A 24,666-nucleotide genomic window follows, 5' to 3' on the forward strand; every position below is an offset into this window, starting at 1 on the left:
AAACCTCTCCCTCCCATACACATTTTAAAAACCGTGAGGCTAACAACAATACATAATGGGTTAAAGCGAACAATATCTACTAGCGATTGGCTTGGGTTATTGCAAATGGTATCAAAGCCAGACACCAGGCAGTGTGCCAGCAAGGAAGCTAGGCACCCAAGAGGGATGGATTGTGAAATCTCACATCTATTGGAGAAGGAAACGAAGCATTCCTTATAAAGGTGTGGAAACCTCTTCATACCAGACACATTTTAAAATTGTGAGGCTGACCGCGATACGTAATGGACTAAAACGAACAATATTTGTTAGCGGTAGACTTAGGTTGTTACACTATGGCTTAAAAATAATAAAATTAGATAGAAACGTCCCCCTTTTAATGTCAGGCCACATCTACTTTCCTGAAAGAAATTGTTCGAAGATGTCGAACTAACGTGACTAACAATTTTATACCGTTGGACACAAGGGAAGAACAAAAAAAATCATAATTTCACTATGTATCTAAGGGTACGAACATATCTTGAATAGCAAATGGAAGATGATCACCATCAAGATGATAATTTCCACCATATGTATATTTGAAGTAAAGGCTTTCCTCAAAAGAACAATTTATTATTGGCTTCAAAAAGAATTTCTTATTTATTGTGATCTTCATTAGAGTTGTATTACTGTCATTTAACTAATGGAACAAAAAAGCAATCTCATGGACACTGAAACTAATGCTTCATGAGTTGAAAAGAGCAAAACTGAAGTGTACCGTCAACTTGCCAAAGTTCCCTTATGACTTTCCTCCTGCTTCAGACGCATTGGCATCTTCTGTTGCATCCTCTGTTGCACTGCCTAATTTGACAATGTCCTCAACAAGAATCTTTCCTTCTGTTCATAAGAAAATGTAGCAACATGTGAGATTCATTAACGAAAATGCATCATATGGCCAAAAAACGAGCAGGTTTGGTTGATTGTAACCGATGAGAGACAACTATTTCTCCTTTCTTATGGTAAAGTATAAAGGTGTGAGATCCCACGTTGGTTGGAGAGGGGAACAAAACATTTTTTACAAGGGTGTGGAAATTTCTCCCTAGCAGACGCATTTTAAAACTGTGAGGGAAAGCCCAAAAAGGACAATATATGCTAGCGATGGAATTGAGCTGTTACAAAAGGTAATTCAAACCATTGTCTTATATTCACAATCATGGTACATAGCAGGGTCTCACTTTCTTTTAGGCAAAAGGGTACACGGGCTCCCACTCCTGAATTAGACTCATGGCTGCTCGCCCGCTATAATTATGAGACACTAACCTCAAAGATAACAAAGTTCAATTTATGCACGTCTCGACTAATCTCACCAAACAACCGTCTGACCCTACTACATTAATTGTTAAAGAAACTCGAACAATATTAAATCTTAGGTAGATGACCACTATGGACCAAACACATTCTCCTTAGCCCTTTTATCATTTTCACGACTTTTATCGACTACTAGGCCAACTGGCCCATGATGGTTAAGAGGGTTGTTACTAAATTTTCAACTAGGGTTAAACTTAAACCAAACTCCCAATACCTCAGCTTTATGTGACACAAAACCAATTTCAGCGTAATTTAAACATCCAAGGGCAAGAAAAAGAGGCAGAAGAATACCTCTATCCTTGGAGAGACTGCTGATAATTTCCTGAATTCCCTCCTTGCCCAAGGTGTCCTTAAGATGCATAGCAGCAGATACAACCTCCTCAGCTGTCACTTTGCCATCATAATCCCTACAAAGAAGTATGATTACTATAGTTATACTCGTATGATTCGCACTGATGTGGAATTCACGTCAACTAGAAGGTGGAAAATAGACAACCTGTCCAGCAATCGCCAACGATCCCCAATCTTGGCATCGACATCATCAATTTCCTTTTCAAGCTTATGAAGCATTGTATCAATCTAAAGACACAATGCATATAGTGAGATTCTCACGTTGCAGAGAAGACATGGTACAGATCAGAGACAGATGCTAAACAATTGATTGCAGGCGAGCATCAAGAAACTAAAATAAACTCATGAAATACAATTCTGATGAAGAATCATGTTACCCTGTTAATAAGTGCTGAAGAAACCTTGCGACCTAAAGTCATCTCAGCAGCCTGGTCGGTATCCTCCCTTGCAGCTTTGTAAGCCTTTCTTGCTTCTTCTTCACCGTCTGTACCCTCCTTCTTGACCATGCTGTTGTATAGGTCTATCTGAAAATGGAGACAACAGGAAGCAAAATGCACAAGACCAAATTAGCCATGCATTCAGTTTTTTTCAAGTTAAAATGACATTCTTTGGGTTCTGAAGAAGAAGGTTTAGCAATCTTTGAGACGAAATAAAAAATTCGCCGACCCATTTATGTTCAAGATGTTAGGTTATTATGTCCTACACAACGGGAGGAGGAATAATAAGTTGTACCTCTTTCTTTACAAGCTGTAAGAACTCTTCACGTTCCCTGCTGACCGACTAAAGTGGAACAGAGTATGTTAAAAATCGTCGTGGGTAATGCAAAAAAAAAAAAAATAAGAGAGCGACAACACTCCTTGAAAGCAAAAATTGTTATCATCAATCCTTACAGATGCAGATGCTAAAACAGCCAGTGCGCGGCTGAGTTCACATAGCTGCTCTTGCTTCTCCAATGTTTTTGTTTTTTCTTTGCGTTCTTCTCCAGTAGTCGGACTTGTCATCTCTTCTAATGCTACGTCCTTTTGACTACCAGCAGCTTCTTGCATCTTAGCCAGCTCCTCTTCTTCTTCTTCTTCCTCCTCCTATATTACAAATATAATGAAGAGCATCTAAATGCAAGGAATCTTTTTGAGACAACTAATTCAATACAACAAGAACAAGAAACCTAGATCATCTTGGTAGAAAAAGGCATGCAGGTTGACCTTTTAACGGAACTCATACGGAATCAATCAGCCAGTTAAGTACATCGAACTTTAGATCATGAGAAGAAATATAAATACTTGGGACATAAAGAAGGCAATTGGAAGTTCTATTTCTGAAAAAGAGACTTAAAAAGAAGAAGGAATTTGCATTCCTCTTTTCAGGATTATGCAAGAGTTACACTAGCTAACATTCTCTACATTTCAAAAGTATTAAATATTTTGAATGAAATCTTTTAGCTCTGGCTTTATAGAACATCTTTTTCAAAGATATTCTCTGCTTTCAATGTTTTTCAGACAATTCGTTTAGTCAGCTCGATTTATACCGAGACAGCAATCAGCTTAAATTTTGAAACCACACAATTCTAATTATAGGCTGATATCCAGGGATGGAGGGAAATACTGAACTGACTCAAACCAACTGGTAATGCCCCTTCTCCCAGAAATTTTTTTATAATAGTAATTGTAATAATAAGGATAACTCCCCACCCGCCCCAAAAACAAAACAAATCAAAAACCTTGATCATTTCTTCTTGCATTGCTAGGAACTCCAATTTCCTTCTTCTTTCTGAAACAGTATCTTCAGATGGCAAAGCTGTGACCCCGACCGTATCCACAACTTCATCCGGCAGAGAGGAAAGTGTTGCTTGTACAACTTCCTCTGGTCTCACCTTTCCAGACACAGAGAAGGCTCTGCATCGGTGACCAATTAGAAGACAAACTTCAATGCCATCTTACAATAAGAAAGAAAAACTGCAGAAAGTAATTAATTTACCTAGAAAGAATCAAGAGGGAAGATGGTACAGAGTAGTTGAGAGATAAATCCAGCCAATCACGCAGCTTCAGAAAATAATAAAAAATTTAAAATGTCAGAACTAAACCACATTTTTCCTTTACATCAACCCCAAGAGAAAAGAATATTACAGAAGAAACGCTTTAGTTTAAAAGAATTCTTAAATAAGGCAGTTACATATGTTATGCATGGGGTTTAACATCAAACTTCAGACAAAAATAGCAGGTTAACTCGACTGTCCTGGGCATTAAGAAAGTTATTTAACAATTCAACTTCAATTTATACTTGGTTGTATTTACTATGCATGTGCTTTTCAATTCATAACAGTGTTTAGGTGCAACGGAGACAGGATACAAAAAGGTTTTAATATTTCTCTTTATAAGTTAACCATTTCACACAAATTGAAGCAGTAGGCTGATACAGCCCGGGAGAGTCACAGTACATCTACTTAAACAAGCTAGTTACATCTCTAAACAGGAAAAATAAAGTTAATATAGATATATAGGTGTTTATATTTGGATGGAAAGCCATCTTTAGTCAAGAAGAATACAAGTATAAAAGAAAAGGCCACACCAAAGATACTTCTGAAACAATACAAGGAGCCACCAAAAGACAAGAAAGGATACCAGAAAGAGTCAATGTTGTTGCTGCTTCACAAAACCAGTGGATTTTGTGGCAGACATAATACATGGTTGGAAAGCATGTGAGTAACAAGAAATCATGGTTCAATAGAAGAAAATAAAGGAATAGGCATAGTACGCAGAAGGTATAGTGCAAGTCGTAGGTCTATGTAAGTTATTGATATTTTCTTATTTAGTTTGATAGTGTGCAATTGGAATTTTCTTGAGTTTGAATTTTCCACTTAAAATCGTTGTGTCCTCTCTATCCATCTATTTCTTCAGAATTTTTTCACTATCTGTGATTGTTAATTAAATAGATTAACTAGTCAAAATCAAATTTAGAAAAACGAATTAACATAAAATTGGAAATCATAAATTCCACTTTGATTTCCATATATAAAATAATAGATGATCATAGAAAAAAAAAATGCTATCCAATTAGAACAGTTCGTATATAAACAAGGAAAAAGGAACCTGTTTTCTCATTTCCTCAACCGAAAGCAATCCAAGTAAACCACGTTCTCTACAGGCTTGACGAAGCTCTGCTTCTGATAGAGATTCCAGCCCCTCCAACTGAATCATCCTATCATCGTTTTTAATCCTGACAAGATATATTTAAGGGAAAAAAAAAAAAAAAAAAAAAAAAACCATGCTTCATAGTGAGAAATTTTTAACTACAAAAAAAAAATATAATGAGTTCTTGTTACTTTGGGCATCTCTCACCCAATCTTTTGTAAAAAAGAAAAAACTTCAAATTTATGAACAATTTTCATCATATGCAACCTCTAGTAAAGCATGTATGGACTACATGGTCAAAAGAAAAGACATTAAATTAACACAAATTAATTAATGGAATATTTTACAGAGAGTGAATAAATAGTGGTCAGAATCATTAAGTTTACAGTAAGATCTCATCCAAATTTTGTTTACGGTCAGATATATTCAATGTTCCATGCTCATGTAATCAAGAACCATATGTGTCTTGTCAAAAGGTCTTGCGGAGACTCTTTTGTTTATATTTTTATCCCTTTCTTGATGGGATAAAAAGGAAGGAATAGGAATTTTTTAAAACCATTTTTGGATTTTCATCTTTAGGGTTACTAAGGAGTCCTCTGCACCCATGGAGGGACTTGATTTTTTTTATAAAAAAAAAATTGAAATAATGTTAAAAGAAAAAAATTATATAAGGAAAGGGATAAAAAAGAATCCGCCCTAAGCCATTAAAATACAAAAATGAAACCAAATTAGTGAAGATACAAGTCACATAGTAGTTACAAAGCAAGGATGTAAAAGTACTCTGAATTCTGTAAGAAGGCCAACCCTCTAGCTTCCTCACACACCTCTTCCCACCCCTTAGCACTGTTATCAAGGACGTTCAACAAATTTCAAAGGATTAAATCTGGTGAACAGAGGATTTGGCAAGAAGATCAATAATCGGTAGCCAGGTATTAATTCATAATTAATCGAGAGATTAGATACCCGATGTTCAAGCATCCTCTGGGCATAACCCACTGGGTAAACCATGAAATTTCAAGGCCACAACTTGAACAACCACAAGTGAACTACATAAAACTACTCGCTTTGCTGAAAGGAAATTTCCCATTGTTGATGAGGTCATTCTTCTCCATCAACACTTCCCCACCAAGTAGATGAAGAAAATCTTTATACCATAACCATATGCTTCATTTACTATTAAAAGTCGAACTAAAATTGAAACAAGCAAGAAAATGAAAAAAGTTCGGTAAGGTCATTCACAAAAATATCTCAAATAGAATGAATGCTAATCATTAGATAAAAGGTCCTTGAGCATTACAGAACTTATTTAACATGACATAAACTGGTAATGGTAAAGTGGTAGATGTAAGAAAAACAAGTAACGATGAAACAACACATACACACACATGTATCAGATGACATCAGAAGAAAACTTCAAATCCTCAAATCTTGAATGATAAAATGCACAAGAGATGAAATTATGCATGCCGTGTTTATAGGAGCATCTTACTCTTGCAGTCTTTTCCTCAGCATAAAGCGCAAGTATGCATCAGTACCAAATGGACTGATACCCATGTATTTGCACATATTCACCAACCGAGGCCTGCCAAATAAATGAAGGTTCACTAGATACATATTAAAAAAACACAAGCTAAATGATAGAAGAACTTAGCTCCCGTTTGATAACCATTTAGTTTTTAAAAATTTACTTATAAACATTGCTTCCTTCCACTTATAAGTTTCTTTGTTTTGTTATCTACTTTCTAAAAATGCTTTAGAAAAACCATGTCAAGTTATAAAAACTAAAAAATTGTAGTTTTTGGATTTTGGAATTTGGAAAATAATTCAAATATTTTCTGAAAAAAGGTGAAAACCATGGTAAAGAAATCGGAGTAAACAAGCACAATTTTCAAAAACAGAAAACTAAATCGAAATTGTTATCAAACATGACCTTATTTAATGAATAAAAATTTAACCTGCTTATATTATCCAATGTAAGCTCATCGTTGAATAACTTGGCAAATCCCACAATTTCCTCGTTGTTAACAGGGGCACCCTTTCTTACCTATATTAGCATAATGTAACACCCTCAATTAAGCAAGGTGCATCAGCTGTAGTAGACAAAACTGGTAAAATTAAATTAAAATATACGGCAGGAATGGAGGATGCAATTTACTTACCTTAGTCATGAATTCATCAAGGTCTTCCGCTGTCTTCTTAATTTCTCCACTTCTGGAGTTTTGGACTTCCTTGGCCATTTCCTTTACAGTATCCTGAAGAAACCTAGCATACTCTATTCTAGCATTTAGCCTTCTTTTTAATGCCTCCTGAAAATTGGAAACTAAAATCAGACCTACTCTGTCCAAAGACAAAGAGAAAGCATATGACTGAGAGAACTATGAACTATCTCATCCAATAGAAGGCAGAGCTTCATATTTAACTAGATTCATTACCAAAAGTCCCATATCCTTTGATCCTCAAGCATTAAGCTCAGAAGAACAAATAATTTGGTACAGCTAATTCATTCAAAAAAGATAAAAAGAGAAATTTCTTGTGCTACTTAAAGTTGAAGACCATAATGAAGCCAAAAATTGCATTATCCCCACGTAAACTAAGGTAATGTGAGCAAAGCTTGATATTTGTAAAAACATAATGATGAGTGATCTAGATGACACAACTTATCCTACAACAACAATGGAAGATGATATTGTTTGGCCTTCTAGCCAGTAGTGTGGTGAATTCTCCGTTTTATACTTGTAATGTATATCATCTGAGCATGGGAGTCATATGCTCAAACACTATGGTGTGAACTTTTTCAATTTAATACATTGGACATTTCCCGAAATAAATCCTCTACCTTCTTGGGGTAGCAAAAGTATTTGCACTATACATTCTTAGTTTCACTTAACACAACTAGCAACTAAACATGCCTAAAACTCCCGTTGCTGCATCATAAAAGACCACTTTCTATAAGTAAGGTGTAGAATTGACGCCTTAACCCTCTCCAAAATCATGAAGTGGGAGCATATTCAAAGGACTTTGGTTACATAAAATAAAACATATGTGATTTCAAATTTGTTCTCTTAAATTGGAAACTCTTTTTATCATTTCGTGAAATTGAAGCAGAAGTTCTTCAGTTCTTTACCACTTTTTATCAGAAACTCCAGGATGCGAATGGTCTTTATCATATTTTCCTTGATTGTCCTTATGCTAGGCATGGTTGGTTTGAGTTGTTCTTGGTTTTTGATCTTCATTAAAGCTCTCCTTTTTTAGTTATAGTTTGAAAGGAATCCAAAGGATCTTTTTTAACAAGTGCCTCCCTTGGTTAGAACCTTTTAAATCTGCTCGTCTCAAGGCTTCTTCATGGTGTTCTCTTTTTAAGTCTTACGTTGATTTCTCCTTACAGGATATATGTTTTAATTGGAATGCTTTTATCTTTTTACTGTAATTTTCTTTGGATTGTACTTTTATTTACAGTTCTCTTTTTCACTCCCACGTGGTGTTTGTAATCTCTTTTCTTTACATCACTGAAAAGTTTCGTTTCTCATATAAAAACAAGGGTTCGAACAAAAAAAAAACATCTGAAGGGTTACTACAGAACAGTATTGAGATAGTCAGATAGATACCCAAGAAAGGTATAATTATACAGGCGAAAGAAAATATGTCCATGCATAAGCTACATTCTTATTATAATAGTTTGTTCATGAAAAGATAGAATGTATATGAACAGAAATTTCAGCAACAGAAATGAATGTAATATGCCTACCAGCACAAGGGAAAAAAAATAGTAGAAGAGTTGAGTTTAAAGAATTAAATTCCAACAATTAATTATCCAGAGAATAAACAACCAATGAACTGTGTGATGGAGTAACTTGTTTAGCAATTTCCACCCAGTTCTGCAACATTTACCTGTTCCTTCATCTTGTCCTGGAAGGTTGACGGTAACATGTTGGGAAATAATTTCAGGAAGACTGGCAATAAGAACTCCATGAACGGAACTATAATAAAAACTGCAAAAGGAACTAGCCTGAAAATATCGGCTGTTGTGCGTGTGAGTTGCTGCCTCTCCCTTCGAGAAAGACCCTTCCCACTTGCAAGTTTCACTAATAACCTCGAGCTGATCCTAACATCAGCCCATAATAGTTTTGTACCCAACCAATAATGCTGCATTGTAGATTTAAATTCATCTTTCCAATGGTGAAGCTTCTTAGCCCAGTCTTCTCTACATGATATAATATTTGTTCAATGAACTATGAGAATCAAACTTTAGATCAAATCAGATAAGAGAAGAATAATAGTTAAAAACCTGCTCATAGAAGCAATGACTCTCAAAGCAGGACCAATTCCTAGAAGCTTAGCCCATATGCTTTTCAACAAAGATTCCGAACTTTTCTGGGACTCTTGCATCTGTTTAGCTTGTGCTTTAACTGTACTCAAACCTTCAACTGCTTGATCACACTCTTCTGGTGACGGCTCTTTAACCCTCTTAGTAGCTGGCTTTTCATTTCTAGCATTGTCGCCACCAAATTCAGGTTGACCAGCTGTGGCGGTGGTAGAATATTGCGAAAGTTGTAAAACATATCTATAACCCTTATAGGAAGCTGAAGTTCCTCTTCCAATTCCATGACCAAAAATTTGAGGTTTTATAAGATTGCTTCGAAAATATTCTGCAGCTGGAAAGGGTAAAAGTTCCTTCCTAACAACTGAAGATGAGTCCTCTTCACATCCTCCTTCAATAGCTACATGTAGGGGATTGGAAATGCAGCCCAACTTCTGTAACTCATCAGCTTGAGATGCTTGCCCATGTTCAAATCTGGAGAACCTTAGATATAAGCTGGCAGACAGATTCTCAGAATTGAAAAGTTGTCTTTTCTTTACCAAGATCGCTCTTAAAGCCATTTCTGCATTCTACAAATTTGGTTACTTATGTGGAAATCAAAGGCCACACACTCAACCAAACCACAGAATCTATGCAGTCTGTGTGGATGGAAAAGCAACTCAACAAACGTCCTGTCCAAGAACAGAAGGAAATTACCTGAGGCATCAATCTTTTAGAGTTTTACGATATATCAGTTCTACCCATATTATAACTTCAACAACAGAATCCCAATTGATATCGAATTGAATTATTGATCAACTACACTAGATTAAATGGGATGGCAGTTAAGTACTTAAGCTCAGGAAAGACACAAAAATAAAAATAAAAAAGATATAACTAAAGAAATTACATCACCACATCACAATAAAGAATAATCCCATATTGCATAATTTTTGTCAACCTAGAGAACTTCTCATTGATATTTGAAATTCGAAAAGTAACAAAGATGGAAAAATAAACATGCCTTGAAAGAATGTACAAAAAACCCAAATAAGTAACCCCAATATATCAAAATAAAAGTTCAACGGAAAAAAAGTACCCCAACATACATAAACATCTAGCAGCAGCACTCCTTAGAGAGTTTTCTAGCATGCTTTAAACGAAGACTTACAAATATAGAACAGAAAATGTGTGACTTCACCAAAGAGCTCGTCGAAAAATCTCTAAAAAAATACTTTGATTTTCATCCTTTATTGCAATTTCACTACTATTAGTTTGGGGTTTCCGTTTATGCCAAAATATAAGTAACCCTAGTGCATAGAACAATAAGAAGTATTCACCTATATCTTTTAATGCCTAAAACCTTCTCATTTATCCACTCTTTAAGGAATGCATACACATACACATCAACTAAATGGTAAAAGGATATGGAAAAAGATGAACAATCCACTCATCTACAGCGATAAACAAACATCTAAGATCAACCGAGTTATGCCACAGTACCAAACATGTGTGGAGACAAAAACATAATGCATAAAGTGATTGATTGCTGAATAAAACGACTGATAACTGACAAATCACACGACAAGTGATTGATTACTTAACGTTTCATTAAGGATGCCATATGAAGCAAATCCAAAACAGAAGAAACCCAACGAGAAAAGAAAAAAAACACACACACACACACACACGTTTGGGAAAGAGTAAAAGAAAATGAGAAATAAAATGAACAATCTACATAATACCACGATAGAAAAACATCAAAGACCAACCAAAAAATGCACATTCTATACTCACATACACACTCATTCGATTTGGAACATTGACGAATCACAAAACAAGTGACTGATTGCCAGATAAGAAACTGAATTCGGTCAAATGGGGGCAATAACAAGCGAAAAAGAACACGTCAAGAAAAGAAAATGAACAGACGACTCATATAATACGATAGAAAAAACATCAAAAATCAACAAAACAAGCACAGTCCAAACGCCAAACATGCAACAGACACACACACTCGGTTCGATTTGATCAACTGAAAAATCACACACAAAGTTATAGAATACCGAACAAAACGATTACGGGTACCTAAAGAAACTGAATTCGGTCAAAACGGGAAGAATTAAAAGCACCAGAAGCCGGAAAAACCTACCATCAACAATACTGAAGCGGAGAAACGTGATCAGAGAGCTGAAATGTGAGGGATAATTCCATGGAGATGGATTTGGAGAGATTTGGGCGGCGTTTTCCGAGAGATTTGGCCGACGTTTTCCGAGAGATTTGGAGGTTCCCGATGGAAATGGAATTGGAGAAAATAGTAGAACGAACACGAAGGCGAAATGTTGCCGCGGACTCGGAGGGTCTCTCAGTATAAGCGTTCCGATTATTTTTCGACCATTTTCTCGGGATAAATTAAAAAAATAAAGTAAAAAATAATTTTACTTCAGATAATTTTCTTTTTTTTTACTCGACCCAACTCGAAAATTTTCACAACCCAATCCAAATCTCGTACTACTCTAGCGAACTTGCGAACCTATTAATATGGAAAGATTCTTAATATAATTTATATATTTTTATTTAGCTTGGGTCAACTCATAAGCTTTATCCACGAACCCGAAACCGAATCAATCCAGTTCGGGTTCATAAAAATGAACTCAACCCTACACGAAATGCTAATCCAACCCAACCCTTATAGTTCAGGTTGGGTTTGTCCGGATTGTCGTGTTGAACGTACACCCCTATTTCCAACCATTTTTATGCTTTCAAACAAAAAAAAAAATTAATAATTATGAAGAACGGCTTATATTTAGATTCAGTACTTGATATTTTTTACATTCTCTGTCAGTATATGGTTGCATTTCTTATTCTTAAGGTTTTAACGCTTATATTTAGGGTTCAAGGCTATCTAGGCGTCTAAAACTCTTATATTTAGGGTTTAGGGCTATCTATGCGTCTAAAACTCTAATATTTAGGGCTCAAGGCTACTCTATCTACCGGGAATTGGATCAGCTTCTAACGCTCCACGCCATTGCGGTTAGATGAGCGCCTATTGGATCAACATCTTCTAGATCTTCACCTACTCGACTGATAGACATCTTTTATAGTTGATTTACCTGTGAAGAAAAAAAAAATATCAATAACAGATAGGTGTCGTGGCATTAATTTCTCAAACAAATAAACCACAAGGTCGAGTTGCATTTATCAATTTTTATATTAAATAAAAAAAAAATTGTATGTTTAATTTAAAAAATTATCTAGAACAAGAAATAAAAAAATGGTTACCAAATATGTTTTTGTTTTTTTAAATAATAAAATATTAGAGAAAAAAAATATACAATAGTTCAATATTTTGTTTAAATAAAGGAAATAAAACGAGGAAATTACTAAACTATCCTCAACTCTCTCTAAAGGAGTTTACAAGTTTTGTCACAAAAATGTTCGTAAACTTTTAAAAGTTTCAATAATATCCTTAAAATTTTAATTTTGGATAAAAATAGTTAATATTTTGTTTAAAAGTTATCTCGAGTTTCAAAAGTTTCATTAAACTAAATAATTTTTTTATAAAAAATCTTAATGTTTTTTTAGTTTAAAGATATTTTTGAAATAGGTGGAGGGCGAAGAAGGCTCCCTTTCGGGGGGCCCGAGCCATCGTGAGATACCACTCTGGAAGAGCTAGAATTTTAACCTTGTGTTGGACCTACGGGGCAATGGACAATCTCAAGTAGACAATTTCTATGGGGAGTAGGCCTCCCAAAAGGTAACGGAGGCGTGCAAAGATTTCCTCAAGCCAGACGGAGATTGACCTTCGAGTGCAAAGGTAGAAGGGAGCTTGACTGCAAGACCCACCCTCGAGCAGGGACAAAAATCAGCTTTAGTGATCCGACGGTGCCGAGTGAAAGGGCCGTCACTTAATAGATAAAAGTTACTCTAGAAATAACAGGTTGATCTTCTATTCCAAACTAAATATAATATTATTTTTATTTGTGTTTTTTTAATTGGGAATATTATTGAATTTTTTAAAAGTTTATGATTACTTTTTAAACCAATTTAGATAACCGACTTATTTTTAGTGGAATTTCAACCCATTTTAAATAACTTAAATAATCACAATTTTAAAACAAAAATAATATGTCATTAATGACGATAATAATAATAATAATAAATTAATGACGTGGTAGATATGTGTTTTAGTGACGTGGCAAGATGGACAGATTATGTAAGACACGTATATGCGACATATGGTTTGTCATAGTACATGTGGCAAAATCTCTTTTTAATATTTTAAATTTTAAAATTAATTTAGAAAAATATACATTTTAAAAATAAGTTTAGAAATTATATTATTAAAAAAAATTATATAATTATTGCTTTATAAATATTTCAAAAACTTTTATAAAATTGACCAGATGATGACCTGAAACGACGTGACTATGACTAGAAAGCTTGTTTGAATTAAATAAGGACATTAACCCGAAATTATATTTCAAAAGCAATATTGAAAACATTTATGCAGCGTAAATTGTTTCCAAACTGTCTTTAGAGTAGACAATTGTTCGAAAATTTGACAAAATTAATATGGCGATGACCTGAAACGACGTGACTATAACTAGAATACTTGTTTAAATTAAGGGTGTTAGTCGATTTTTTATTAAAAAAAACAGTGTCGAAACATTTATGCAATGTAAATTGTTTCAAACCTGTCTATAGAATAGAGCATTGTTATAAAGTTTGATGAAAAATTGATACGTCACTGAAATACCTGTTTGATAGCAAGAACATTAACGAATTTCGAACTTCAAGAACAGCATTGATATAACTAAAACCTTAAACAAGGTAACTATAATTAGGGTTATTGTTTAGATTAAGTAAGAACATAAACTCGATTTTTTACTTCCAAACACACGGTTGAAACGTAACTAGAACTGTTAGATGAACACAACTTTCTACAATGATATGATATTGTCCACTTTAAACATACCAATTGAGAGAGTATTCTTTGTTTATAAACCTATGATCATTCCCTAAATTAGCCAATGTGGATGAATATAACTCTCCACAATTATATGATATTGTCAACTTTGAGTATAAGCTCTTATGACGTTGCTTCGTGTTTCCCAAAATGTCTCATCCCAATGGAGAGTATTATTTGTTTATAAACTCATAATCATTCTCTAAATTAGGAGTGAGATTTTCATCCTCCAACTCAAAAATTAAAAATTTTAAAGAATTCACACATTCATATTGAAATGTCTAAGAATTTCAACTCAATTACAGTGTTCTTGTTTGCCTTCGAATGGAAGAAGGAATTGACTGTTCTACCGAGAGAAAAAAGGCATGTAAAACTCAAGAACAAGCTCATAGCCTTCTCATCAACCACTACGACCCACCAACTCCAAAAGAATTCAGAATCAAATGGCAAAAAAGGTGGATGGAAATTAAAAAGGTAACCCAATTCAATTACGGTTTCTCAAGAAAATCCCCACAAGGCAGCCACTCATTTGTTCTTCCTTTTCTCTCTCCTTCGATTCCCACAGCTCATTGATTCTCGCCCACGATTGAACAAACAAGCAAAGAATCGTTCAAAATTTGGATACCCCATGAATTTTTTAGGATACCCATAAATCTTTTAGGTTTATCTCTGCATACCCAGTAACCCCATGATGGTTTTTTAGGTTATAAACAGATCTTCTGTCAATTTCGAAGTGTTGGGGCTTTGAATCTCGAAAACCCCACATCCCATTTCAGCTTTTCGAGGTTGAATTTCTGGGTTGTTCTAAAGGGTTGCGAATGTCATGTCCAAGCAGTAGCTTCCGCTACAATGGCAGCCACTGTGCGTGCCCACCAGGCCAGCTTCTCAATCGAAGCAACAATAGCTGTGTTATCTTCAATAGCCCTTCGGTTATCACTACAGGGCGGTTTGAGAGCTATGCTGTTAGCTTCCCTGAGACCGTTTTCTCCTTTGATTCAATCAGGAAGTTCACTCGGTCTCAGGCTGTATTTCTTGAAGCTACTCTGTTCTTGCTGCTTTCTTGGCTCTTTTTCTGTATGTTCCTTAGGTTCATGAATCTTGGAGATGGGAGAAATATCTGGTTCAGGATGAGATGGTGGGTTAGCAGATTGGATGTTTGCTTTGCCACAAGACATTGGCTGGTTAGCTCTTAGCTTTGCCTCTTCTGTTCATATTTGGAATGAAATCCTTGCTTTCTTTTGTTTTTGAATGGCTTTAATTATGACCGTTTTGTTTTGAGTTGTTTATTTAATATTCTTCACTGTGCATTATGCGAGATGTTCCCCTGTGTTGACTGTTTCAATTCTTGTGTTAACTGATATTAATATGGTTTCAGTTATGGGACTTGTAAATCCTCAACATGAACCATTAATTAGATAAAGCGGAGATCCCATATCAGTTCGGAAATAGAACGAAACATTCTTTATAAGGGTGTGGAAACCTCTTCCTAGCAAACGTGTTTTAAAAACTTTGAGGGGAAACCCGAAAGGGAAAGCCCAAAAAGGACAATATTTGCTAGTGGTGGGCTTGGATTGTTACAAATGGTATTAGAGCTAAACATTGGGTGATGTGCTAGTGAGGAGGCTGAGCCCCAAAGGGGATGGTCACGGCGGTGTGCTAGCAAGGACGCTGAGCCTTGAAGGGGAAGGATTGGGGGGGTCCTACATCGATTGAAGAAGGGAATGAGTGCCAACGAGGACGCTGGGCCTCGAAGGGGGTGGATTGTGAGATCTCATATTGATTGGGGAGGAGAACGAAACATTTTTTAAAAGGGTGTGGAAACCTCTCTCTAGCAGACGTGTTTTAAAAACCTTGAGGGGAAGCCCGAAAGGGAAAGCTCAAAGAGGACAATATTTGCTGGTGGCAGGCTTGAACTGTTACAAATGGTATTAGAGCCAGACATTGGACGATGTGCCAGCTAGGAGGCTAAGCCTCAAAGGGGATGGTCACGGCGGTGTGCTAGCAAGGACACTGAGCCCCGAAGGGGGTGGATTGGGGGTTCCTACATCGATTGGAGAAGGGAACGAGTGCTCAGCGTCTCGCTGGTTCTTGAAGGGGGTGGATTGTGAGATCTCACATTGATTGGGGAGGAGAACGAAACATTTTTTAAAAGGGTGTGGAAACCTCTCTCTAGCTGACGCGTTTTAAAAACTTTGAGTGGAAGCCCGAAAGGGAAAGCTCAAAGAAGAAAATATCTACTAGCGGTGGAGTTGGGCTGTGTTACAAATGGTATTAGAGCTAGACACTGGGCAATGTGATCGCCCAGTGAGGAGGCTGAGCCCCAAATGGAACGTGCATACTTTTTATATGTTTGGGATACAGAAATGTTCTTGCTTTTAATTAGCTTGCTACCTTTATTTATGTTGAAGGACGACCAAAAGGTAGTTACGAAACGTAAAACGGAACTTGGTGGAACATTCTCAATAGCAAGTTGGATTCTTTTCATCGGCTTGTTTGCTGCGTAAGTACACATTTTCTCGTATACTAAAAACAATTCTCGTGTTCGTTTCATATTGACTTGGTCTTCCAGTGTTATCTCAGGTTGCTTTACCAAATCATATCAAAGAGAAGTATCGAAGTGCATAACGTGAAAGCAGCAAACGCACCAGACTTGGTTTCCTTTGTGAATGATATGGAATTTAATATAACCACGGTCTCGACTATGAGTTGTGCGAATATACGCGGTCTTGGTACTGCTGTATTTGGAAATCCTGGTTTTCTGGAACAGTCAGTAATGCCTCTTTCAAAGTTTGCGAACTACTCGTGTCAAAACACGAGTGAAGGGCCAACTATAAGTGTTAAGTGTGAAAGATGTCGTTTCATTCAGGACGATCTTTACGTCTCGTGGCAGTTTGTTGATCTTCCAAATAACCCTGCAAGTGCGGTCGGATTTCAGTTTAACTTCTCTGCTAAGGATCATGTTCAAAAAAATCAGGAAAGTTTTGTTAGTGGAACGTTAAAAAATCGAAGCAATTTCGATGATACGCCAGTTACGTTCAGAGGGAAGAATGCAAATATACTGCAATTTAACCTATTTCCAAGAATATACCGCAGTAAACGTGATTCTAAGCTCATGCAGCCTTTATTTCACGAGTTCGTTTCGGGTTCATCCTTTCAAAATACCAATGAGCTCCAACTATCCCTTGAAAATGCCAATGATGGACTTATCAACATTACCTTGTACATAAATCTTCTCTCATCCTACATTGTTGAGGTGGAGACTCAAAATATTTTGGGCCCTGGTAAGTGTTTTGCTTCATTGACGTATGTACCCTTCTTCACACACGCTTCGTTTTTGTATGTTTGCACAAACAAAATGAATTGTTCGGATCTTGAGCTAGGGGTGGTTGTTCATTCAGACTTTGTATATACCGAAAATAACGTGTCCTTGTCCTAGATTTTCTGAAAGTAATGTGTAGGTGTGAGATCCCATGTCGGTTGGGGAGAAGAATGAAACATTATTTATAAGGGTGTGGAAACCTCTCCCTAGCACACGTGGTTTAAAAACCTTGAGGGGAAGCCTGAAAGGGAAAGTCTAAAGAGAACAATATCTGCTAGCTGTGGGCTTGAGTCGTTACAGATGGTATCAAAGCCGGACACCAGGCGATGTGCCAGCGAGGAGGCTGAGCCTCAGAGGGGGTGGACACAAGGCAGTGTGCCAGCAAGGACGCTGGGCCCTGAAGTGGGGTGGATTGGGGGGTCTCACATCGATTGAAAAAGTGAACGAGTGCCAACGAGAATGTTGGGTCCTGAACGGGGGGTGGATTGTGAGATCTCACATCGGTTGGGGAGGAGAACGAAACATTCTTTTATAAGGGTGTGGAAACCTCTCCCTAGCAGACACGTTTTAAAAACCTTTAGGGGAAGCTCAAAAGGGAAAGCCCAAAGAGTACAATATCTGCTAACGGTGGGCTTAGGCCGTTACCGAATATGTCTAGATTCTCGTGTAGATCTATCTAAAAATTAATGGTTTGCCTCTATAAAAGTTTAATCTCTTTTGAGTTTTCTAATGTTTGTAATGGTATTCGACTGATACTGATTGGCCCTACAATATCTTTGTTATGCAGTTAGCTTTCTTGCTGATCTTGGTGGCCTATATTGCATTAGTGTTGGGATTTTCTTCTACCTTCTTGTGCAGGTATTACTTTTTTGTAAAGGATTTAATTATTACACGTCCTCGAACTTTTTATGTAACATCCCAAGTCCACTGGTAGCCGATATTGTCCTTTTGGGCTTTTCCTTTCTGGGTTCCCTTCAAGGTTTTAAAACACGTCTGTTAGGGAGAGCCTTCTACACCTTTATAAAGTATGTTTCATTCTTCTCCCCAACCGATGTGAGATCTCACAGTCCACCCCCCTTCAGGGCCCAGCTTCCTCGCTAGCACTCGTTCACTTCTCCAATTGATGTGGGACCCCCTAATCCACCCCCTTTAGGGCCCAACGTCCTTGCTGGCACACCGCTTTGTGTCCACACCCCTTCGAGACTTAGCCTCCTCGTTGGCACATCGCCCCATGTCTGGCTCCGATACCATTTGTAATGACCCAAGCCCACCACTAGCAGATACTATCCTCTTTGGGTTTTTCCTTTCAAGCTTCCTCTCAAAGTTTCTAAAACGTGTCTGCTAGGGAGAGGTTTCCACACCCTTATAAAAAATGTTTCGTTCTCCTCCCCAACCGGTATGGGATCTCACAATCCACCCCCCTTCAGGGCCCAGCTTCCTCGCTAGCACTCGTTCATTTCTCCAATTGATGTGGACCCCCTAATCCACCCCTCTTTAGGGCCCAACGTCCTTGCTGGCACACCGTCTTGTGTCCACCCCCCTTTGAGGCTCAGCCTCCTCGTTGGCACATCGTTCGGTGTTTGACTCTGATACCATTTGTAACGGCCTAAGCCCACCACTAGCAGATATTATCTTCTTTGGGTTTTCCTTTCAAGCTTCCCCTCAAAGTGTTTGCTAGGGAGAGGTTTCCACACCCTTATAAAGAATGTTTCGTTCTCCTTCCCAACCGATGTAGGATCTCACATTTTATGATGTCCTAGTGTTCCTCTTCCAGCTTCTTATTTTGCAAGAACTATATATACACAATATTTTCTAATAAAAATATAACGTCTGTTACAAGTCGTCATCATAGCACGAGACGTCATTTCACAAGTGAGCTCTGCATTTCCTCTCTCATTAGGCATATTTTGTCACTGAAACCGAGTATCGCGTCTTTCTCCAAGATCGAGTAATTATTTCGCTTCCCTAATTTGGTTTGTTTTGTAGTTCGAGTACAGAATTAAAAAGCTTCGCAACGAAGATACTGTTATGCGTAAAATTAGAAATCGAAGAAAAGCACAAGAGCATTGGAATAAGGTGATTCTTCTGCATCTTTTTCTCTCAAATTATTTGATATACCAGTCAAAGGGGTATCGGTGGGCGTAGGGTAGGACAGGTTTCGAGCGATATAGTCGATTTCCGAAACTAAGTTCTTGAATTACAATGGGTACCGAACTGACTTATTTTCTTTTCTAGTTGAGGAAATATGTAATGTATACATGGAACTGCAGTGCACTGCATGACAATTGTAACGATTCATCAAAAACGTCAAATTGCGCCAACTGCATTGGTCAACCGGCTCGTAAGGATGAATCGTTGCGCCAGCGAAGGTTAAAGAATGGAAGCAGTACTGCTATCAGTTTTAAGTTAGATGTTAATGGATCTGCCAAGAAGGTAATGTTCTTGTTGTCTTACATCTGCATGAGCTAATATCTTCTGAAATTGTCTCTTCATGTCCTAATTGATTAGACTTATCATATGCAGTCTTCTAAAGATGAGAAATGTCCAAAGGCAAGAGCTACTGACCAGGAATTGAAAATGCTAGCAACCAAACAAGAGCCGGTAAGTTTTGGGGTCGTTTCGCATTAAAATTTTGACCGTGCAATTCTAATGGATTTGCATCTAAAATGTGAGATCCCACGTCGATTGGAGAGGGAAACGAAACATTTCTTATCAGGGTGTGGAAACCTCTCCCTAGTAGACGTTTTTAAAACTGTGAGGTTGACGATGATACGTAACAGGCTGAAGTAGATAATATCTGCAAGTGGTGGGCTTGGACTGTTACAAATGGTATCAGAGTCGGACACTGGGTGGTGTGCCAGCGAGGACGCTGGGCCCCTAGGGGGGTGGATTGTGAGATCTTACATCGATTGGAGAAGAGAATGAAACATTTCTTATAAGGGTGTGGAAATCACTCCCTAGTAGACGCATGTAAAACCGTGAGACTACGTAACGGGCTGAAGCGGACAATATCTCCTAGCGGTGGGCTTGGACTCTTACAAATGGTATCAGAGGCAGACACCGGGTGGTGCATCAGCGTGGACACTGGGCCTCTAAAGGGGGTGGATCGTGAGATCCCACATCGATTGGAGAGGGAAACAAAACATTCTTTATAAGGGTGTGGAAACCTCTCCCTAGTGGACGCGTTTTAAAATTGTGAGGCTGACGGTGATACGTAACCGGCCACAACGGACAATATCTGCTAGCGGTAGGCTTGGACTGTTACAAATGGTATCAGAGGCAGACATCGAGCGGTGTGCCAGCAAGGACGCTGGGACCCCAAGAGTGGTGGATTGTGAGATCCCACATCAATTGGAGAGGGGAATGAAACATTCCTTATAAGAGTGTGGAAATATCTCCCTAGTAGACACATTTTAGAACCGTGAGGCTGATGGTGATATGTAACGAGCCGAAACGGACAATACCTGCTAGCGGTGGGCTTGGACTGTTACATAAAATTTCTATTTTCCAAAAAGTATTGGAAATACATGTTGAATCACTAACCATTCCATTTTCAAATTCTCCATCCAGCCTCTGCAACATCAAGTGCTTGGTTCTACCCATGAGGCGAAACAAAGTTCAACCGTTCCATTCGAGGGAGATTCTTCACAACCCGGAGAATTTTCTCGTCCCGAAGATATCATACCACTGCCACCGTTGATAGGTAACTATCGCTGTTTTTTACGGGCAATTTCTGTCATTCCCACTCTTCCCTCCATTGACCAGAAGAGGAGGGGATGGATTATAGTTAGATCATGGAATGACCTGAATTTTCTGATGCAGACTTCAAACACAGTTCTGATATCGACATGTCCGATGTCTTGAAGAATATAAAAAGTTTGTACGAGTATAACGTATTTCTTAGAGAAAAGCTATTGTCCACTCAATCCGAGGTTCGTGCTTTATCAGCCAAGTCTGCCCCGTAAACGGAGCGCCCAATGGACGACTCGTAAGATTTAGGATTACTGCTACCCACTGTGTGCTCGTGGTTCTTTGCAGGCGCTCGGACGGTAGAGAGAGGCCTTGCCAATGTTCTTTGTTGTAATATTGTTAACATTTGTTTGTACTATAGCGTAGAACATGGATGGATTGCTGAGAAAAATGTATAGTTTTGTATCTGGTGTTGTATTCTGCTGCACATTACATGTTGCATTACTGTATGAACTCAAAGGACTTTGATTCTTTCTACTTGTGAATAACACAGGTTGGTTGAATTTTAGGAGCTTTTTTTCACTAAAAATATACACAAAATATGGGAAGCTTTATGTATTTTCACATTAATAGATGCTTCAAAATGGAGGACAAGAATCCTGCAATTTTGTAAAGAGGAGATAATGGACTGTTTCAGTATAATTTCTATTTTGTTTTTCTAATTTGATCATTCAACGAAGGTAACGGTCCAAGCCTATCGTTAGTAGATATTGTCTTCTTTGGGATTTTTCTGTTCGGTTTTTTCTCAAGATTTCAAAACGCATTCACCTGAGAGAGGTTTCTATGCCTTTACCCCCTGTTTCTCCACCAACAAATGTAAGATCTTACAATCCACCCTTTTAGAGGCCAAACATATTTGCTAGCACACCTCATGGTGTTTGGTTGTGATACCATCCTGGTGTTTGGTTGTGATACCATTTGTAATAGCTCAAGCTCACCGTTAGTTAATAAATATTGTTTTCTTTGGCTTTTCCCTTCTAGTCTTCTTTGGGCTTTCCCATCTAGTCGTGTTTGGTTGTGATACCATTTGTAACAACCCAAGTTCACTGTTAGTAAATATTGTTCTCTTTGGGCTTTCTCTTCTAGTCTTCCTCTCAAGGTTTTGCGATACCATTTGGAACCGCCCAAACTCATAGCGAGCCGATATTGACCTCTTTGGGTTTTCTCTTCTAGACTTCCTCTCAAGGTTTTTAAACAAGTCCAGGGAGAGGTTTCCCCAGCCTATTCGACTCTGATACCATTTGTAACAGCCCAAGCCTACGACTTGTAGCTATAGTTCTCTTTGGACTTTCCCTTCTGAGATTTTCCTCAAAATTTTAAAATACGTCCACTAAGGAGAGGTTTTCAACGTCCACTAAAGAGAGGTTTTTACATCCTTGCAAGGAATGATTAGTTCTACTCTCCAAGATGTGGGATTCATAGAAGAGGTAGGCTAAAAATACCGTCCGTTCTTGGACTTTGTTTCATTTTAATACATGCACTTTTAATTGTCTAAATTTAGTTCATATAACAACAATCGAAATTCATATTCCAAGGACACTTGCCCTTTAGTTTCGATAGACAACAAAGATTATTGAAATCCATGAACACTTCAGCTCGTATTTGCCTGAAAGGAAGATTTAAACCTCCGACCTAAAAAATCTCGATTTCAAAGAGAACCTAAATTAAACCCGTACAGTATCACAAAAAAACACGATATATCAACTGATATTAAGGAGTCTAAGTATATATTGAATTACCACACAAGATGCTCTACATTAAGCATCAACAGCAAAGAGAGAGCATCTAATAAAGCAAGAACTCTAGCACAAATTTAAGTTAGAAATCTTTACTTCGACCAACATAAAACTCGGATATGCACATCTCAATCAGTGAACAGATCTGTTCCCAATTTATGGTAGCACAACCTTTTCCTTACGACTCCAGTCGAACCACGAAATTGACCGGGGTCAAATTCCGAGCACATACAAGGAATACATAATCTAGAGAACGTAATGTTAGATTCTTATATTCGCCAAATCTATTGGCAACATAGGCTAGCAGTAGCAGCTGTAAGCATTTTTATCCGTCCCGGTCAGGTCGCCGATAACGACCATGTTCTTCATACGTTATCTTTGGCAATGCAATGTAGACAAACTTGCCATCACAAACACCTTTTTGTGGGCACCAGTAATCCTGACAACTTAGGACATAAGGTCAGGCCAGAAAATAAGAGCTAGAAAAGGTCTGCTTCCCCTCACCGTGTTTGAAGAGACTCGTTCTTCCGGCCTTGCTTGCCCAAAGCCTGAGAAAACATCCGCTTTGCTGCTCCTAAATGTTCCCTCTTCAAGTACTCGTTGTCAACACAACTTGCCTTTGGAGAACTCTTGTCTGCTTTCATTTTGGCAGCAGCAGCATTACTTCCCCTTGCCGATGACCGACTTGGATTACGATTCTTACTCACTTCGTTCTTTGAGTTCACACATTGATCTGTCTGCAATTTGGTTTTGTTAACAACTTCCACAGTAGAATCAGGCTCCTTCAATTCATTTGCTTGGACGTATGCGTTGTTAGCTACACTTCCTTGCTCTTTGCAATGGTTGGTAGTAGCTTCAGGAGATGAATTTATTCTCTTCCCCAGTGCATGTGCAATCATGCGGCGTGCAACCACGGGATCACAGCGTGGCTTCGGCTTCTCAGGTTCACTGTCTTCTCCTATGTGCATCATGAAAATTCGCTCACGAACAGCCAGATAGGCTGCTTCTCTTTCTTCGAAAGATCGTTGAGGAGGTGATTTCTCCAAACTCACTGAAATAGAATAACGAGTACAGGAAACTCAGTTTCTTATAATCCTTCTGAAAGAAAATCTGCAAATTTGGGATTGAACAAACTTCCACGTACATGTGAAAATTGGAACAGCATTTTTACCCCCCAAAAAAGATATTTACATACACATTCTATCATAGAGTTACTTTTCTCCCTAAACTTCAATCTTCAGATCCAGAATCCCTATCAAATCCTACTGAGAAGACCTTTTATTCTACTCTACAGCAACGTTTCTCCACACTGCATCACTCCCTTTGATGCCATTATATGGAGAGAGAGAGAGAGAGAGAGAGAGAGAGAGAGAGAGAGAGAGAGAGAGAGAGAGAGCGAGAGAGAGAGAGAGAGAGAGAGAGAGAGAGAGAGAGAGAGAGAGAGAGAGAGAGAGAGAGAGAGAGAGAGAGAGAGAGAGAGAGAGAGAGAGAGAGAGAGAGAGAGAGAGAGAGAGAGAGAGAGAGAGAGAGAGAGAGAGAGAGAGAGAGAGAGAGAGAGAGAGAGAGAGAGAGAGAGAGAGAGAGAGAGAGAGAGAGAGAGAGAGAGAGAGAGAGAGAGAGAGAGAGAGAGAGAGAGAGAGAGAGAGAGAGAGAGAGAGAGAGAGAGAGAGAGAGAGAGAGAGAGAGAGAGAGAGAGAGAGAGAGAGAGAGAGAGAGAGAGAGAGAGAGAGAGAGAGAGAGAGAGAGAGAGAGAGAGAGAGAGAGAGAGAGAG

General features: G+C 38.0%; 3 protein-coding genes across 7 annotated transcripts in view; 1 reads left to right on the top strand and 2 right to left on the bottom strand.

Annotated features, from left to right (window-relative positions):
- Positions 1-588: 588 nt before the first annotated feature.
- Positions 589-11,505, bottom strand: LOC111465356 (mitochondrial proton/calcium exchanger protein-like). 2 transcript variants are annotated; one of them, XM_023109684.1, is made up of 15 exons: positions 11,273-11,505; positions 9,109-9,812; positions 8,712-9,024; positions 6,983-7,129; positions 6,779-6,867; positions 6,313-6,405; positions 4,782-4,908; positions 3,670-3,734; positions 3,413-3,587; positions 2,586-2,777; positions 2,428-2,475; positions 2,073-2,219; positions 1,841-1,923; positions 1,636-1,751; positions 589-873 (listed from the first exon to the last, which is right to left on the bottom strand). In XM_023109684.1, exons 2-15 carry the CDS (start codon positions 9,699-9,701, stop codon positions 776-778), a joined length of 2,286 nt encoding a protein of 761 aa, XP_022965452.1. In that variant the 5' UTR covers positions 9,702-9,812; positions 11,273-11,505; the 3' UTR covers positions 589-775. The 2 variants fall into 2 exon arrangements, with proteins under 2 accessions (XP_022965452.1, XP_022965453.1); XM_023109685.1 differs by having other exon boundaries at positions 9,109-9,837.
- A 3,003-nt stretch (positions 11,506-14,508) lies between these two features.
- The window catches only part of LOC111465369, an 11,698-nt gene continuing 1,540 nt past the window's right edge, over positions 14,509-24,666 (top strand). The window contains exons 1-9 of one of the 2 annotated variants that reach the window (XM_023109709.1): positions 14,509-15,270; positions 16,498-16,589; positions 16,670-17,370; positions 18,196-18,266; positions 19,395-19,484; positions 19,644-19,841; positions 19,932-20,009; positions 20,979-21,111; positions 21,231-21,382. In XM_023109709.1, coding sequence (XP_022965477.1) covers positions 14,908-15,270; positions 16,498-16,589; positions 16,670-17,370; positions 18,196-18,266; positions 19,395-19,484; positions 19,644-19,841; positions 19,932-20,009; positions 20,979-21,111; positions 21,231-21,373 — 1,869 coding nt within the window. In that variant the 5' untranslated portion in view covers positions 14,509-14,907 and the 3' untranslated portion in view covers positions 21,374-21,382. Of the gene's footprint in view, positions 15,271-16,497; positions 16,590-16,669; positions 17,371-18,195; positions 18,267-19,394; positions 19,485-19,643; positions 19,842-19,931; positions 20,010-20,978; positions 21,112-21,230; positions 21,672-24,666 lie in introns of those variants that run through there. The other variant, XM_023109708.1, reaches the window with a different exon arrangement.
- Positions 22,864-24,666, bottom strand: part of LOC111465372 — a 20,247-nt gene continuing 18,444 nt past the window's right edge. For all 3 annotated transcript variants that reach the window (XM_023109714.1, XM_023109713.1, XM_023109715.1), the window contains one exon: positions 22,864-23,945. In XM_023109714.1, the coding sequence (XP_022965482.1) occupies positions 23,395-23,945 (551 nt within the window). In that variant the 3' untranslated portion in view covers positions 22,864-23,394. The remainder of the gene's footprint in view (positions 23,946-24,666) is intronic.

This window comes from Cucurbita maxima, unplaced genomic scaffold (assembly GCF_002738345.1).
Source record: "Cucurbita maxima cultivar Rimu unplaced genomic scaffold, Cmax_1.0 Cma_Scf00029, whole genome shotgun sequence".
NCBI classification, from domain to species: Eukaryota; Viridiplantae; Streptophyta; class Magnoliopsida; order Cucurbitales; family Cucurbitaceae; genus Cucurbita; species Cucurbita maxima.

Excerpts from the sequence above, each read along its gene's own strand:
- LOC111465356 (XM_023109684.1), bottom strand. The coding sequence starts at position 9,701 with ATGGCTTTAAGAGCGATCTTGGTAAAGAAAAGACAACTTTTCAATTCT. Across the intron at positions 3,588-3,669 it reads TCCCTCTTGATTCTTTCTAG|AGCCTTCTCTGTGTCTGGAA; the intron begins GTAAATTAATTA and ends TCACCGATGCAG. Across the intron at positions 2,778-3,412 it reads TGCAAGAAGAAATGATCAAG|GAGGAGGAAGAAGAAGAAGA; the intron begins GTTTTTGATTTG and ends TTTGTAATATAG.